Here is an 18,998-nt window from a genome sequence, read left to right as displayed (position 1 = left end):
GGGATTCTAGGCACATTTGCTATCTAATTTAAGAGTTTCTGTTTGTAACATGAACATATATTACTTTTGTAACCTTGAACTTTTACCCAAGTGAAGAAATAAGGACTCAGCTCTGGCTGCTCTGCTGTTAGATTTTAGGATTCATCTACTGCATAAGGCACACTATTCTATGATGAGGTGAAGTAAAACTTAAATTTCCTGAAAGTAGATTTTCAACATAAATGCAAGTATTCTTGTTTAAATAATTTCTCTATGGAGTTTTTAAAGACAAATATAATGATACACAATTCTTGGAAGGATGCACAAACTACTTACTATACTGACTAGAAAGTAGGAAAACTTAATTTTCACCTTATGTCCCTGTGAAATATTTGAATTATATTTATTTATTTATTTATTTATTTATGAGCTGGAGTTTCACTCTTGTTGCCAGGCTGGAGTGCAATGGCGCGATCTCAGCTCCCTGCAACCTCCGCTTCCCTGGTTCAATTGATTCTCCTGCCTCAGTCTCCCCAGTAGCTGGGATAACAAGGGCTGGCCACTACACCTGGCTACTTTTTCTTGTTTTCAGTAGAGATGGGGTTTCACTACGTTGGCCAGGCTAGTCTTGAACTCTTGACCTCAGGTGATCCACCTGCCTTAGCCTCCCAAAGTGCTGGGATTACAGGCATGAGCCACCATGCCCAGCCAATTTTGAATTTTTCAAACCATGGGCATGTTTTACATAGTTTATAAAAGAAAGAATATTTTAAGAAAGAAATACCAGCCAGGCGCGGTGGGTCATGCCTGTAATCCCAGCACTTTGGGAGGCCAAGGCAGGCAGATCATCAGGTCAGGAGATCAAGACCATCCTGGCTAACATGGTGAAACCCCGTCTCTACTAAAAATACAAAAAATTAGCCAGGCATGGTGGCACATGCCTGTAGTCCCAGCTACTTGGGAGGCTGAGGCAGGAGAACCACTTGAACCTGGGAAACAGAGGTTGCAGTGAGTGAGATCACGCACTGCACTTTTCAGCCTGTGTGACAGAGCGAGGGTCTGTCTCAAAAAAGAAAGCAAAGATACTGATTGAGGTCCACTGTGAATAAACATTTTAGATGCTATATTATACTGCTGTTCTCATTGTAATAGGAATCTAGTATATATTATTACATACTATCTTTCAACTAGAATTTAGCAAATGAAGATGTCCACATTAAATGACTGACATTTACAGATAAGACTAACCGAAAGTCATCAGTTCCTCTATAAACTATACCTCTTTTCATGATGCACTGTGGTTTCACTGCATGTAAATTCACAACAGGATTACAGTGCCTATTATTTAGTAATAGGAGTAGAGGCAATAACAACTATCCTATATTAACTTGTCAGTTGCCATAATAGCGGTTGAGATTTTACACAAAAGTTTCTTTAAATTTTAGTAGTAAGGTTGGGCAAAACTTACCTATCAATTACATAAAAGTTGTCACCATCGTCACCTTGATCAATTACATGCTCCCCATCTTTGACCAATTTTTCAAACATGGCATCTAATACTTGAGACATCTGCTCCTATTTTTTAAAAATTTGAGATATAATCTTTATGTTTATCTAGAACATGTTTTCTTAAATAACCATAATTATATTTCTGTGAACAAGTCCAAAGAAATGGAAACATCATAACTACCATTAAATATTGTCAGGAAAATACACAGCACAGTCTTTCTTACCACATACAAATAAGATGATTATATATTCTCATATTTAATATTTGAATGAAAGAAATTATAATTAGTCTATTTCAGAATATTTGCAACTATCACCATTTTAAAATGAAAATTTAACCACCATATGCCTTGTGAAATATAATCTTAGCAACTAAAAAGGATTAGGTTAGTAAGGAATTATTTCAAATTTCTCTTAAAGATATTCATTTTTTAAAGCTTCTGTTTATTAGTTATCACTAGAATACGTGTACAGATGACCTAAATACTTGGTGAATTTAGATCCTGATTCCAACTTTTGGTTTAGCACCTAAATCAAACAGAACAAAACAGAAAAACAACAAAGCAAAACCAAAAACGACTGTGGCAAATATTCTGTCACTATTCACTGTCATTAAGGTTGGGCTCAAGCTGTAACCACTGAGCTCACTAGGGCAGCTTTGTCAGAAACATCAAAAATACTATTCAACAACTAAGTAAACTATGTAAAATTTTTATTCTGCCAAAGTGTGATTGACAAGGCTCAAGCTGATGAGAATAAACTAAGAGGTGAAATAAATCTGTCACCAAAACAAATATAGGAATAATTCAAAGAACTCTGAAAAGACAGAATAAGTGGATATGAGGAAATAATACAGCACAATAGAAAAGTCAAAAGACTTAGAGGGTTATCTGTTCTGCTACTTTATTAGCTCTGAGCCCTTGGTAAGCTACTCCTTATGGGTATAAAAAAGGTATAATGCTAACTGCCTATGCCAAAATCAATTCCTATTATAAATAAATTAAGGAATTGAAGATAGATTCAAAGGGAAAAAATGCAAGCGGAAAACACAGGTTGAAGAAACAAGATATTCTGGATGAAGAGGATAACAGAGCACATGTGATTCTCTTCCTTTTGAGAGCCCATGAAGAATGTTATAAGAATCTACAATAGTATAGAGTATAGGAAGGAACAACTGATTGATGAGTTTCAGAATGCAGGTAATTTACACGTGGCAGAGAGAGCTCCCCCAAGTAATGCAGGCGAGACTGCAGTGTGGAGGGGCCAACGTGCCTTGCCGAGCACTGGGAGGCTCCACAGTGGGTAATGCCTGTTTCTGCCAGCGTGGGACTGAGACACAAAGCTAAAAACAAGTGGACTGATTTAAAGTCCTACAGAGATTAGTTGACACTTTATTCAAAATCCCTCTACGCTGATACAGAATCCCTAGCAGCCAAATGCAGACCCCCAACTCTTCCCAGACAAAAGCTCAGAGAGAAATGAAACAAATTAGAACTAGAACAGATACTGAGAGCACTGGTGCCCTAGAACAAAAACCTTCACTTGGTAGGACTTAGGGGTTCCCCAATGTAACAGCTGGCTCCCTGTCAGCTCAAACTAAACAGAGTACTGGTTGACAGGCCTGCCCTACTTACACAGAGTTCTAAATCAGCTTTATGTTGCTCCCCTGGTAGCCTACAAGACTAAGATAAACAGCAAAATGACAACACATGAGACAGATATTTCAGGAACTGTAGAGAGCTTTTGCAGAGACATTTAAGATGATATTATATCTATGAGAAAAAAAAAAAGGATATTTAGGAAAAGAGCATATCAGAGAAAAATTGGTAGCTTGGAAATTTAAAATATGATTTTCATTTTTTTTTTCTTTAAAATAGATTTTTTGTCAAGGCACAGTGGTTTACAGCTATAATCTCACCACTTTTGGAGGCCAAGGCAGGCAGACTGCTTCAGCCCAGGAGTTTGAGACCAGCCTGGGCCACATGGCCAAATCCTGTCTCTACAAAAAATACAAAAATAAGCTGGGCATGGTGGTATACACCTGTAGTCTCAGCTACTCGTGGGGCTGAGGTGAGAGGATTGCTTGAGCCTGGGAGGTTGAGGCTGCAGTGAGTTATGATTGCACCACTGCACTCCAGCCTGGACAACACAGTGAGGCTCTGTCTCAAAAAATAAATAAATAAAATAAACTTTTTTAGGGCAATTTTAAGTGGATAGGAACATTAAGTAGAAAGTACAGACATACTCCACATATCCTCTGCCCACACACATGGCACAGCCTCCCTTATGATAAACATCCTCCACCAGAGATGAATCTATACTGACATCATTATCATTCAAAGTCCACAATTTATATTAGGATTGGCTCTTGGTGTTGTACTTTCTATGGGTTTGACAAATATATAAAGCCATGTATCCACTATTACAATATTTTTAAAAAGGTAAATAAAAGAGTAAGAAAATAAATTAGGCCGGGCGCGGTGGCTCAAGCCTGTAATCCCAGCACTTTGGGAGGCCGAGGCGGGTGGATCACGAGGTCAAGAGATCGAGACCATCCTGGTCAACATGGTGAAACCCCGCCTCTACTAAAAATACAAAAAATTAGCTGCGCATGGTGGCATGTGCCTGTAATGCCAGCTACTCGGGAGGCTGAGGCAGGAGAATTGCCTGAACCCAGGAGGCAGAGATTGTGGTGAGCCAAGATCGCGTCATTGCACTCCAGCCTGGGTAACAAGAGCGAAACTCCGTCACCAAAAAAAAAGGAAGATAAATTAAAACCAAACACCTCAAAAAAAAGTCAATAAAGAGATGAAAAGGAGTGCCAGAGACAGTAACAGAGAAAAACAAAAAGGAAGAAATAAATACAGGATGAATTTTCTGGAACCAAAGGACACAGGTTTTCAAGTACCCAGCACAATCAGTGACCATAAACCCCTATACCAGCATGAAATGATGACAGCACTAAAGATAAAAGATCTGCAAAGCCTCTGGAGGAGAGAAAAAGGTGTTCTTAAAAATATGAAAAATTGCTCGACTTCTCTCAAAATGAAGAGAAATGCAAATTAAAATTGAAATGAAATGAGATGCCACTTTTCACTTACCAGATTCAAAAAGATACAAATGTTAGACTCTCACACCATGCTGGAGACCGTGTGGGAAAGAGACATTCTCACACAGACTTCTGGTGAGAAGGTAAAATGGAACAAACTCTAAAAAAGCAATTTGTCAACATTTAATAAAATTTCAGATATGCATAATATTCCACCTCACAATTCCTTTTCTAGGAAGTTATTATATAGATATTTATAAAATGCATCAGCATTTTTCTTTGCATCACAATAGCAGAAGACTGGAAACAAACTAATATTTTATCAACAGGGCACTGGGTAAGTTGTCATATATCCATTCACCAAAAAGCTCTGCTACTGTAAAAAAGCACGTAGGAATTTTCAGACATCTGTCTTCAAAGGAGTCACTGGCAGCGAGAGAACACTTGAAGGGTAATCAAGAAATCTGAAAACCTCCCATGAGGGAATTTCAGGAAACAGGGCATTTAGGTGACAGAAAAGAAGACCTATCTGAGAACATACCAGCTATCTTCTATTCACACCATGACATCAGTAGTTCTAGAGGCCATAAATGGGACTGTTGGGTCAAAGTTTCATGGAGGTTTTAGCACAATTAGCACAATGTAAAGACCTGCCTAGGAATGAGAGCTGTCTGGCAGTGACAAGGGCTGCCTCGCAAAGAATTCTGCCTTTTCCAAAATGTTAAATAGTTGGAATAACGTAGTACACAGCCTTTCCATGTTGGCTTCTTTCACTTAGTACTATGCATTTAAGTTTCTTCCAAGTCTTTTCATAACTAGATCACTCATTTTGTCCACTGTCTAGATGCACCATAATTTATTTATCCATTCGCATACTGAACAACATCTTGGTTGCTTCCAAGTTTTGGCAATTTTGAATAAAGCTGCTACAAATATCTGTGTATAGGTTTCTGTGTGGACCTACGTTTTCAACTTCTTTGGGTAAATACCAAGGAGTATGACTGTTGGAGGGTATGGTATAAGAGTATGTTTAGTTGTAAGAGACACCACCAAACAATCTTCTAAAGTGGCTGTACCATTTTACATTCTCACCAGCAATGCGTTCTTGTACCACCCATCTACACCAGCATTTGGTGTTGTCAGTATTCTGAATGTTGATCATTCTAATAGATGTGTAGTAGTTCCTCACTGTTGTTTTTAGTTGCATTTCCCTGATGACATGTGATGTGGGGCATCTTTTCATATGCTTATGTACCATTTGTGTATCTTCTTCAGTGAGGCGTCTGTCAACATCTTTTGTCCATTTTTTAATCTGACTGTTCACTTCTGTTGAGTTCTTTGTATATTTTGAATAACAGTCCTTTATCAGCTGTGTCTTTTGCAAATAATTCCTCCAGTCAGTAACCTGTCTTTTCATTCTGCTGACAGTGTCTTTTGCAGCAAATAAATTTCTAATTTTAGTAAGTCCAGCTTATGCATTCTTCCTTTCATGGATTGTGCTGTTGGTGTTATATCTAAAAAGTTATCACCAAATCCAAGGTCATCTAGATTTTCTCCCATGTTATCTCCTAGGAGTTTTATAGTTTTGTGTTTTACATTTAGGTCTGTGATCTATTCTGAGTTAATTTTTGTGAAAAGTATGAGGTCTGTTTCTAGATTCATTTTTTTTTCCAAGTGGATGTCTAGTTTTTCCAGCACCATTTGTGAAAAAGACTATCTTTGCTTCATTGTGTTACCTTTGCTCCCTTGTAAAAGATCAGTTAACTTAAGTAGGGCTGCTACTGGGTTCTCTGTCCTGTTCTACTGATCAATTTGTGCATTCTTTTGCCGATACTATACTGTTTTGATTACGGTCACTTTATACTAAGTCTTGAAGTCAGTATTCATATAACTTTGTTCTTTTCCTTCAATATCGTGTTAGCTATCCTAGGTCTTTCACCTCTCCAAACTTTAAGGTCAGTTTGTTTGGATTCCATTGAATCTACAGATCAAGTTGACAAAAACTGACATCTTGACATTAATGGGTCTTCCTATCCATGAACATGGAAATCTCTCCACTTATTAAGTTCTTCCTTGATTTCCTTCATAATCTTACTGTTTTACTCATATAGATCTTATACATATTTTTGTTAGATGTACATCTAAGTATTTCTTTTTTGTGGGAACGCTAATAGAAATGATATTGTATTTTTAATTTCAAATTTCACTTATTCACTGCTGATATACAGGGAAGTGATTAACTTTTGTACATTAACCTTGTATCCTGCAATCTTGCCATAATCACTTACTAGCTCTGGAAGTCTTTTTCATTTTCTACTTAGATAATCATATCATGTGCAAACAAAGACAGTTATATTTCTTCCTTCTCAATACATTTTACTACACTTTCTTGTCTTACTGTGTTAGCTAGGACTTCTAGTACTATGTTGAAAAGGAGTGGCAAGAAGAAACTACAAAATTTGTTGAGGTGAAATTTATATAATGTCAACATAAATAAAATGGTTAATTTTAAACCATTTTATTTTCCTTTTTAAAAATTATAACTATCCTGGTGGGGATGAAGTGGTATTTCATTATGGTTCTGATTTGTATTTCTCTAATGACTAACCATGTGGGGAATTTTTAAATTTGATTGCTGGTCATTTCTATATTCAAGTTATTCTGCTCAGTTCTAAACTGTTTTTTTTTTTTTTGTCTTTTTATTGTTGAGTTGTGTTTTTGTTTGTTTGTTTGTTTGTTTGTTTGTTTGTTTGTTTGTTTTGAGACGGAGTTTCTCTCGTTACTGAGGCTGGAGTGCAATGGCGCGATCTCGGCTCACTGCAACCTCCTCCTCCTGGGTTCAGGCAATTCTCCTGAATCAGCATCCTGAGTAGCTGGGATTACAGGCACGTGCCACCATGCCCAGCTAATTTTTTTGTATTTTTAGTAGAGGTGGGGTTTCACCATGTTGACCAAGATGGTCTTGATCTCTTGACCTCGTGATCCACCCGCCTCAGCCTCCTAAAGTGCTGGGATTACAGGCTTGAGCCACCGCGTTCAGGGAGTTATTTATAGATTTTGGATACTAGAACTTTACCAGATACATGATTGGCAAATAATTTTTGCTTCTGCAGACTATCTTTTCACTTATTAAAATAATGTCCTTTGATGTATAAAAATGTCAAATTTTTATGAAGTCCTATTTATCTCTGTTTTCTTTTCTACTTATGCTTTTGGTTTCTAAGAGTCCAATGCTAAATCTAAGACCACGAAGACTTACCCCTGTGTTTTCTTCTTAGAGTTTTATAGTTTAAGCTCTTATATCTTAGGTCTTCAATCCCTTTTGAATTAATTCTTGCATATGCAAAGGAGTCCAGCTTTGATCTTTTGCGTGTGGATATCCGGTGATTCCGCGCCATTTGTTTAAGAAACTACCCTTTTTTTATTGAATGGTCTTAACACTCTTGTGGAAAAAAAAAATCAGTTGGCCATAAGTATATAGGTTTATTTCTAGATTCTCAATTCCATTCAATTGTTCTATATTTCTACCCCTAGCCCAGTACATAGTTTTGATTACCATAGCCTTGTGGTAAGTTGTAGACTTAGGAAATACGAATCCTGCAACTTTGCTCTTTTTTAAATATTGTTTTTGCTACTTGGAATCCGCTCTGTTATATGTACAATTATAACAGTGCCAACACCAAACCTTAATGTCTCATCATGGTTTAGCTTTATAATACATAAAAGCTACTAATTTCAACTTGTATAAACAATACTGATAAAAATATTTTTTAGTCCCACTGGCTTCTCTGAAAAGCCATCTTTGCATTGTTCCTCGTCCGACTCCTTGCTCGCCCGCAGCCGCCTCCGCCGTGCGCCTCCTTCCCCGTCGCAGACTCCGGCAGCTTTATCGCCAGAATCCTTGAAATCTCGCTTTCTTTTTAATCCCCCGTATCAGATCACTGGCGTGCCCCACCATGTCAGACGCAGCGGTAGACACCAGCTCCGAAATCACCACCAAGGACTTGAAGGAGAAGAAGGAAGTTGTGGAAAAGGGGGAAAATGGAAGAGACGCCCCTGCTAACGGGAATGCGAATGAGGAAAATGGGGAGCAGGAGGCTGACAATGAGGTAGATGAAGAAGAGGAAGAAGGTAGGGAGGAAGAGGAGGAGGAAGAAGAAGGTGATGGTAAGGAGGAGGATGGAGATGAAGATGAGGAAGCTGAGTCTGCTATGGGCAAGCGGTCAGCTGAAGATGAGGAGGATGATGATGTCGATACCAAGAAGCAGAAGACCGACGAGGATGATTAGACAGCAAAAAAGGAAAAAGTTAAACTAAAAAAAAAACAAACAAAAAAAGGCCGCTGTGACCTATGCACCCTCCACTTCCCAACTCAGAATCTAAACGTGGTCACCTTCGAGTAGAGAGGCCAGCCCACCCGCCCAACGCGGGCAGTGCCACCCGCAGACGAACGACGCGCTCTCCACTACCCAACCCAAACCTCCCTTGCAACAGGGGAGGAAAAAAGAACCAAAACTTCCAAGGCCCTGCTTTTTTTCTTAAAAGTACTTTAAAAAGGAAATTTGTTTGTATTTTTTATTTACATTTTATATTTTTGTACATATTGTTAGGGTCAGCCATTTTTAATGATCTCGGATGACCAAACCAGCCTTCGGAGCGTTCTCTGTCCTACTTCTGACTTTACTTGTGGTGTGACCATGTTCATTATAATATCAAAGGAGAAAAAAAACCTTTTAAAAAAAAGTGAAAACAACAACAGAAAAACAATCATATTCCGAGCATTCCAGTACCTTTGTTGTGTATGTACTTAGCTGTACTGTAAGTAGTTGGTTCGTATGAGATGGTTAAAAGGCCACAAATTAAAGGGTTTCCTTTTTTTCCTTTTTTGTCTATGAAGTTGCTGTTTATTTTTTTTTTTTTGGCCTGTTTGATGTATGTGTGAAACAATGTTGTCCAACAATAAACAGGAATTTTATTTTGCTGAGTTGTTCTAACAACAACAACAAAAAATATATGTATTTTTTTTTTATAAAAAGAATAGGGAACCTCTACAAATACTGATACAGTGTTAAATTTGAAAAGAACAGGGCAGGCCAGGCACAGAGGCTCAGGCCTATAATCGCAGCACTGTGGGAGGCTAAGGCAGGCAGATCACTTGAAGCCAGGAGTTTCAGACCAGCCTGGCCCAGCATAGTGAAAACCCATGTCTACTACAAATGTCCCAGCTGCTCAGAAGGCTGAGGCACAAGAATCACTTGAACCCAGGAGGTGGAGGTTGCAGTGAGCCATGATCGTGCCACTGCACTCCAGCCTGGGCAACAAAGAGAGACTGTCTCCACAAAAAAAAGAGAACAGGGCAGAACACTGTGCCGATTTATCTGCCACCAAAATTTGAAAAAGAATATACCCTGGAAAGATACACAAGATAGTACTAAAAGAACTTGGCTCCTGAGAAGCTGGGTTTCTGAGAGACAGAGGTGGAAAGATTTCCTTTCACTGACTACTCTTTTGTTCTTTTTGAGTGGTTATCAATCTTATGTATATATTGTTTCTATTTTTTAATTAACTAAAAAACTCTAATTAAACTGAGAATATAATTTTACATCTTCATATGGGCTAAGAAAATCTTTTGGAAGAATGATAGGGATGGCTTTGCAGGAAGTGGTTTTCATCCCCTCCTTGGGTCCCTGTGTGAGCTCTGGCATCTTTTTGTGGAACAGCAGCCAAGGTTGAAGATGAAGCCAAGGTAGCAGTAAAACAGACCTTTCTGGATGTAGTGCTAATTGGCCCCACGGAGACCATTCTACCCAAATGAATTCATCAGCTCAGGCAACATATGATCACCTATCAAAATTCTAAAGATTGATTAAATGGTTTACTAACATTTTGTTGCACTTGCTATTTATATTTTGACTTTTTTAAGGCAGTTGGAGGGTGAACATCAGTTTTATTGATTAGTTCTAACTCTAAATGTCAAATGGGGAAAAAGATGAAATAAATTGCTATAGTAACTTTTTTTAATGTTGGAATTAGCTGCATTTGAAAACATTATAAAACTGAAGAATTAATATACAGATATATGAAAAAGCAATTCCTGATAAAATACAGAAAAATTCTTTCAGAACTTTTCTATGTGACAGGTGTCTGTTCTAGTCAATCAAAATGTAATTTCCCCATAATTATGCATAGAGTGAAAAGAACTTAGGAAATATTTAATATGCAGAGGCTTATCATGATGACTGACAACTACTGTAGGAAATCCACATCTAATTGTGCTACAGAATGCCAATTCAAGACTAAGCTCAGTAAAGAGCTCTGACTCACTTAAGAAATAACAATTTACTCTGCATTAATGAAAGAGCCTATCATATAGCCTAAGAAAATTATTTCAGTTAGCCTCAAATTAGAAATATTTCACAAGGAAAATGGCCTACTGAGTGGAGCATTAAAATATTCATGAAAAGAATACCTTCAAAGAGATTAATAATTATAAATGCTGTGCTCAACATATGAATATACAGCTCTCCACAGAAAAATATTCTGAAGTCTAGGAAGTGCAAGATTTTCAAGCTAAATAATGACTTCAGAAAATTCAAATGAGACAGTAGACATAAAGCTAAGATCATTCTTCTTGCTAATTAGTAATTACTGTTTCCCCATCATCCTTCAATTTTTCGTATTTCAGGAAGAGGTAGCGACTTCGCAAACACTCCAGCTAGACACTGGGAGCCATCCTAGACTCTTTCCTTCAGTTCTCAATTAAATCAATCACCAAGTACCAAGTTCTGTTAATCCTGACTATTTTGTGAAACCATTCTCTTCTGTCCCTTTCCCGGTTCCCTGGAGTTCAGGCCCATTTCTTTTCCCTAGATCATGGCCTGATTTTCTTACTGGGCTCCACTCCTTTGTTCCTACCCACTTCCCCCGTTACCCTCCCCTCTTTAACTCTATCCTCAACATTACCACCAAAGTGACCTTAGATAAATCTGATAGTTACATTCTCTAAAACTCTTCAGCTCTGCCCACGGCCTACAAGGCAGTCCAGTGCCACAGCATGGCATTCAAGAAAGAATGGGCCATCATGATACAGCATCCACATCTTGGCTCCATCACTCCTATCACTAGATGGAGGCCATCCATCACTGGATGGTTGCCACTTCAGGCTCTAGTGCTAACACTCTGTACTTTTCCTCACCTGGTGATTCCCTCCTCATTTTCGAAGGCACAGCTCAGTGACCTCTCTAGCTTTCTGAATCATTAGGGCAGGTTAAGAGACAGACATCCTCTCACTGTGCCCTGACAATATTATAGCATGTATCATGTTTTCCCAACATGCTTTGCAGATGTGTTTGTACTCTCATTAAATTCCAAATTCCAAAAAGACAACAACCATCTCTAAATATCTTTATGGTCTCCAATACCTTAAACAGGCCTTGAAACGTAGTGGGTAGTCAAGAGATTAAAATGAGAGAAGCTGCATGATAAGCAGAATATATAAGCTGAATATATAATTCAATTAAAACACATTTGGGTTATTGTACATAATGTGTATCATAAAAAAATCTAGAAAGCCATTTTACAATATGAGCTTAAACTAAAACCTCCAATCTGCCATGTTTTGGGCTAAATGTCTTATTCCAGGTGGTAATTTGCTGGGAAAAATAAATTTTACTTACTTATATCCTGTATCATGTCTAGAAGAATGTGAATAGTAAGTGAGTAATTCAAGGTGGTCTGATCTCAAATTCAAAAAAAGATCTTTTGAAAACTACTATGTAAATACATTTGCTTCTATAAAACCTTCAATCATGACAATTCAGAAACTGGATTTTTCTTTTTTTCCCCTCTATGAGTTGGTTTTTAAAATACGTATTAAAAACCTTAAGCAAAGCAGTGAAAAAACTCTAAAATAACTCCTACATTTATAATCACACTAAGCAAAGATGCTCCTGGCCAGACTGTAATATCAAAAGCATTAATAGTTTTAAATGCAACCAAAATGTTCACAATGCTTTTAAAGAGCTGAAGTTGAAATGGCAAGGAAGATCAATTTAATTTAGAAGACAGAAGAGGCAGCATCCCAGGAAAGCATACCTAGCAATGATTTCATTCATGCCTATGTATCACTTAACCCTATCGACATCAGAATTTCGTGGCTTAGTCCCCACTGAAGCATTAAAATACTGGTTCACTGAATACGAACACATGCAAACAACATAACATATGTAACAGTAACCAAATATTCAACTTAAACATATTCACATCTAGCTCTAGCCCTTGTTATTCAAAGTAGGTTCTGGGCCAAGAGCATGAACATTATCTGCGAGCTTGTGAGATATGCAGACTTTTCAGGCTCCACTCCAGACCACGTGAATTCAAATCTGCATTTTAACAAGACCCCCTGATGACACGTCAGTATATTAAAGCTTGAGAAGCACTGTTTTGGGTGACCTCTGAAATTTTCCCACGTAAAGTTCTAGTCAAAAAATACAGAATTTTTGACTAAAGCCTACCTCTAAGGGTAAAACTAAGGATTAATTTTACCACTGCCTTCCATGTGCATCTGCAGCAATGTAGTATTTAACTTACATTGGTCCTAGCCTTAAAGAATATGTGATCCACAGGCTAGCTTTGATATCAACTCAGGGTACTAAAACAGGTCTTTGCTTCCTCAGCACTTACCTCTGCTGCTGCTAAGTGATGGTACTCAGTAAATGTGGACTGAATGAACTGAGCAAATAAACTTGAATGGACAAACAAATCAGGGCCACTCTGAACAACTGAACTCATACCATGAGACTGTAACTATGTTCAAGGCTTTGGTATAACTTTTAACAAGACTTGAGTTAGCTATTATTTAAGCACCATCATTTTATTACAAATAACAAATCTATCCAAAACTAAATAGGATTAAATATCTATGCTTAGATAACTATAAAATATCAGAGATGTGTGAACCAGAGAAATTCACCTTAAATAGGCGCTAGGTAAAATGAGGCTAAAACCTACTGGGCTGCATTCCCAGATGGCTAAGGCATTCTAAGTCAAAGGATGCAATTGCAGGTCTGCACAAGATACGGGTCATAAAGACCCTGCTGATAAAACAGGTTGCAGTCAAGAAGCTGACCAAAACCAAGAAGGTGATGAGAGGGACCTCTGGTTGTCCTTACTGCTATACTCCCACCAGCACCATGACAGTTTACCAATGCGCCATGGCAACATCAGGAAGTTGCCCTGTATGGTCTAAAAAGGGGAGGCAAGAGTAATAGCCTCCTTGTTTAGCATACCATCAAGAAATAACCATAAAAATAGGCAACCAGCATCCCTCAGGGCTGCTCTGTCTATAAAGTAGCCATTCTTTTATTCCTTTACTTTCTTAATAAAGTTGCTTTCACTTTACTAACTCACCCTGAACTCATTTTTGCACGGGATCCAAGAACCCGTTCTTGGGGTCTGGATCAGGACCTCTTTCCTGTAACAAAAGGATAACCTAAAGCATTCTTGTCTCAGTACCATGTTTTCTTTTGAGAGCCTAGAGCCATCTGCTACTTAAAGACTGATACAAAAATGCAAAAGACACAGTTCCTGCCCTTAGACAATGGACAGATGAAGTGACTGATGCATCTTGGGTATGGTCAAATTTAGGCCTGGCAGGGCCAGTAATGGAGACTCAGAGATAGACATACAAACTTGGAATGTGTGGTCCTAACATAAATCTCCAAAGTCAGACAATGTACTGTGTTCCGGGAAGACATGATATAAACATAAATGATACTAGAAACAGAGGAGATTTTTTAAATATTTCAGAGTGTGAATAGGGCCCAGTATAGAACTGGAATGATGCAGTATCAGAGTCTTTATAAAAACGTCCTTTTTAAAAAGACCTCATTTTAAAAAGAGCAGGTCTTGATTTAATGCTTCTCTAAAACATCACCAAAAGCTAGAAGATGCTGAGTTTGACCAAACAAAAAAGTAGAGGTAAATTACAAAAGTTGACTCTACTTTCACATTTGGAATATGGCGGAAGAGGTTGTCTCCTAAATGACTATACTGCAGTGTCTAAGTATAATCTGAGATGAAGGAAGCAGAGCATGTACATCACTGTGCAAGGCAAAGTCTGAACAGCATGCACACTCATACCAAGAGTGAGTATTCTAGACATACCACAACCAAAGATTAGAGATTTCCAAAACAAAGGAAAAAATAACCTTAAAATCAAGTGAAATGTTATTTTTAATCTGTATAATATAGCGGTTATACACATTCAAAGATAATTACTATTACTGGCTGTAAAGAGAAGCAATCCTCCGTGGGCCCTGAGCATCCCTGCGCTTTCCTGCTGAGTGTACAAAGAAGGCAAGGTCCTAACCTCTTTTTACCTGGGCCATTTCTCAGGACTGTGTTTGCAGCCCTGAGACAGTATCTTCAGGACAAATACCTCAGGCTTGTTTACTTCTTGCTCCAGCAGCAGTGTATTCCCCCAAACTCAATATTCCTCTCCTGCAGTTCAATCTACTGTGCATGCAGGCATCCACAAGGCGATTTACCATCACCCCAGGGTGATGTCAGCTTACAAAGAGGGCAAAACTCAAGACCCTACACAGTTCTTGACACTCACTGGAATAAAAAAAGCCATTTCTGCTATTAAGATTTATCTTACCGGATCCAGATTCTTAAACAGCAGGATGTCTTTGCAAGCCTCTTGCAATCTATTTCTTTGATCATCAGTTTTTGGATGTATAATCTAAAAGGACACCAGATTTAAAAAAACAAAGACATTAGCCAATACCATCTCACTCAAAGAGATTTTTTAAAAATCTAACAAAAATCAGTAGAGACATTAGAAAGAAGAGATGTTAGTGCTCAAGTTCGCTTTAGGTTGGTGCTGAGATTCACTTTAGGTGACTAGTAACTATGAGCCTACTACTAAGTAGGGGAACATAATTCACCTTGTGCGGGGGAGGTTGGTATCCATTCATCAATACAGCACTGAAATGTTTTTTCAAAAGTGTATTTTCCCCTAGGTTAGCAAGTTCATTATGTACAGAACTGTGATTGCCTCCAAAGCTCCCAGCCAGTGGGGACCCGTATGATAGGACAACAGGTGCCAGAAACTACACTGAAAATCTGGACTGCCCTCATTCTGTTTCTACTGAGCTTAATATTCTTTCAGGATGTAGTTCTTTCCTTTGAATCTTGATAAGCTCTCTGGAAACAAGAAAATGTTCAAAATGTATACTGCATTAGATGCGAAGTATATTTTTACACATGTGGTAGGTACCTGTCCCACAGTGAGCAAGGGGTTTTCGGAAGGGAGTGAGCAATCATGCACTGCCACTCCAGAATACATGTTCTAGGGAAAAGGCGTCCAGGGAGGCTGGCTGGTGCACTGATTTTAAAAGGAACTGAAGGAAACTAGTGTGCTAGATTCTCACTAAACTTGTATTCTAGAGGGTGAAGACGGGCAGAATGCCCTGTAAGTGTGGCCTGCCATCTCTCGGAGTCCCTTTTGACTAGCAGGAGGCTCAACTGACTTGGACCAAAAGGTCTACTCTTTTGAAAACATGAGCAGTTTGTAACTATAAAATGTGTTAGAGGGGCAAGGGGTAATCCTAAAAGCAGCAGACACGGAGTTGGTTTCCTGAAGACCTATATACCACCCTTTCCTGTTCCAATGCTCACTCAAAGAGTGACCATGAGAGCTGACCAGCAGGTGCTGTGCCTCTTCAGGCAGCTGGCACCACCATCAGGGCTCACAGAATCAGGCAGCAGTGGGGTTTATATCCACAAACATCAAAACACAATGGGAAATTTAAATCAGCATTTCAAACCATATCATATGGCTAAAATTTAATGAAAATTAGAAGCCAGAAAAGAATTGAGATTTATAGTATTGGTATACTATTTATATGTAAACTACTGATATATATACCATGTATTTGCACTGTGTATAGACTACATGAAACAAATATTAGCTAGTGAGAGAAAGGGTCACTGTACTTTCTCCTCTAAGGGTAAGGTACATGTAAACCTTTGTTTACTATCTGCCCAATATTCATTTGAAACTAGATTCTAAGATGACACACAAACATGGACAAAGCAGACCCCGTGGCCTCCTCACTCACTGCTGCACAAGAAAGCTTCAAAATTTAGGGATTAACCAAATCACACCAACCAAACTTCACTTCCTCCTCCTTCAAATAAGGAAGGCTAACACACTAAAAAACAACAAAAAGCCATTTCTCACTTCACAAAATCCACTAAGAACTTCAAACCGAGTAACCGAAATGTCTGCCTGCTGAGAAGTTCTGTTCTCAGAAAGGAAAGGTGAGGAGAGTGTGTCAGCATCATGCACCTGCTTCACTCTGGTCAATTTAAAGTCTTTCTCCCCGCCTCATTGAATTCCTATAAGCCTTCACACAGAAATCCAGCTTTTTCCTCTTCTCTCTTCTTCCTGCTACCCACTTCTAAGCAATCTTTGTTTCTCAACCACCCCGGCAACACTCTAGTCTACTGTTCTCTCCTGTCTCCCTTTTCCCTCACCCTGCCATTACTCCTCAGCACCCAAAGTCCACTCTCTGTCATTAACCTCATCAGTAAATCCCTCTTCACTGGGGAAAGTAAACAGTCAGCAAGCAGGTGTGGTCTCCAACACTCCAGCTCCTTTGCATTGTAGCCACCTGCTCTGAAGATGCTCTTCCATGTTTTTTCTCTGGGATTTGGCGTGATCCCACCTACGGGATCTGTTTCTGGATCACTGAGGCCTCAGCAATACACCTAAAGTGGGATTTTTTTAGTCTACTAGAGGCCACTTTGGTTTTCATTAACATTCATTCCTGATTTCAGATACAAATTTTATTTGTTAAACAAACGTAGCATAAATACATGGCAGGTACTATTTTAAGAGCTTTACTAATATTAACTCATTTTATCCTAGTGACAGATCCCATAAAGCAGAGGTTAAGAAATTCAAAGTTAGGCTGGGTGTGGTGGCTCACGCCTGTGATCCCAGCACTTTGCGAGGCCGAGGCAGGTGGATCACAAGGAGAGGAGTTCAAGACCAGCCTGGCCAAGATGGTGAAACCCCATCTCTACTAAAAATAAAAATTTTTAAAAATTAGCTGGGCATGGTGGCAGGCACCTGTAATCCTAGCTACTTAGGAGGCTAAAGCAGGAGAATCACTTGAATCAGTGTGGGGTGGAGGTTGCAGTGACCTGAGATCCTGCCATTGCACTCCACCCTGGGCAACAGAGTAAGATTCCATCTCAAAAATATAAGAAGAAGAAAAAAAGAAATTTAGAGTTAAGGAAATGAACTTGCCCAAATAATTTGCCCAGTGTCATCCAGTCCATAAGGTGCAGTGCCAGGATTCGGGCCAGCCAGGCCAGCTTCAGAGTCTAGACTCTAAGCCAGGGATCAGCAAACTATACCTGCAGGCAAAGCTGTTTCTGTATGGCTTCTAGGCTAAGTATAATTTTACATTTTTTAATGACTGGGGGGAAAAAATCAAATAAATGATAATATTTCTTGACACATAAAAATTATATTAAAGTCAAATTCAAGTGTCATAAAGAAAGTTTTAGTGGAACACAACAGACATGCCTTTCATTAATATATTACCTACAGCTGTTTTCAAGCTACTACAGCAGAGCGGAGTCCTTTCAAAGGAGACCCTATAACCCCCAAAGCCTAAAATGTTTATTCTCTGAAAATAGTGCATTTTTCAGTTAAAAAAAAAAACTTTACCAAAAAAAGGTTGCCAATTTCTGCTCTAAACTTCTGCTGCCTTGCTATTAAAAAAAAAAAAAAAAAAAAAAAAGTAGAAAACCAATTAATAAGTAAGGTTTAAACTTAGACATTTTCTTTAAACAACACTGGATATTTGTCAGGCACAGTGGCTCATGCTGGTAATCCCAGTACTTTGGGAAGCCAAAGCAGATGGATCACTTAAGGCCAGGAGTTCAAGAGCAGCCTAGTCAACAGGGTGACACCCCCACCTCTACTAAAAATACAAAAATTAGTGAGGTGTGGTGGCGCAACCCCATAGTCCCAGTTAGTCAGGAGGCTGAGGCATGAGAATTGCTTGAACCCAGGGGCAGAGGTTGCAGTGAGCTGAGACACCACTGCACTCCAGCCTCGGTGACAGAACAAGACTCCATCTCAAAAACCAACCAAACAAACAAACAAAAACACTGTATCTATGTTGTTAGCCAGGCAACATCTATACTAGATATTTTATTTTATTTTATGTATTTATTTTTTGAGACGGAGTTTTGCTTGTTACCCAGGCTGGAGTGCAATAGCATGATCTCAGCTCACCCCAACCTCTGCCTCCTGGGTTCAGGCAATTCTCCTGCCTCAGCCTCCTGAGTAGCTGGGATTACAGGCACACGCCACTATGCCCAGCTAATTTTTTGTATTTTTAGTAGAGACGGGGTTTCACCATGTTGACCAGGATGG

The 18,998-nt window shown here is 38.8% G+C and overlaps 1 protein-coding gene and 1 pseudogene across 2 annotated transcripts in view; one reads left to right on the top strand and one right to left on the bottom strand.

Moving 5' to 3' along the window:
* PRKAR2B (protein kinase cAMP-dependent type II regulatory subunit beta) overlaps positions 1–18,998 on the bottom strand; it is a 104,693-nt gene that overhangs the window by 15,197 nt on the left and 70,498 nt on the right. Inside the window, exons 4-5 of the mRNA XM_002751728.6 lie at positions 15,198–15,281; positions 1,448–1,554 (exon numbers count right to left, since the gene is read on the bottom strand). Coding sequence (XP_002751774.1) covers positions 1,448–1,554; positions 15,198–15,281 — 191 coding nt within the window. The remainder of the gene's footprint in view (positions 1–1,447; positions 1,555–15,197; positions 15,282–18,998) is intronic.
* Positions 8,316–9,163, top strand: LOC100395489 (prothymosin alpha pseudogene; annotated as a pseudogene). Its single transcript, XR_013524076.1, has one exon. The product of XR_013524076.1 is annotated as a prothymosin alpha pseudogene (transcript).

This window comes from Callithrix jacchus, chromosome 11 (assembly GCF_049354715.1).
Source record: "Callithrix jacchus isolate 240 chromosome 11, calJac240_pri, whole genome shotgun sequence".
NCBI lineage: Eukaryota > Metazoa > Chordata > Mammalia > Primates > Cebidae > Callithrix > Callithrix jacchus.
The sequence above is the reverse complement of the archived record's forward strand: the minus strand, read 5'-3'. Positions and strand labels throughout refer to the sequence as shown.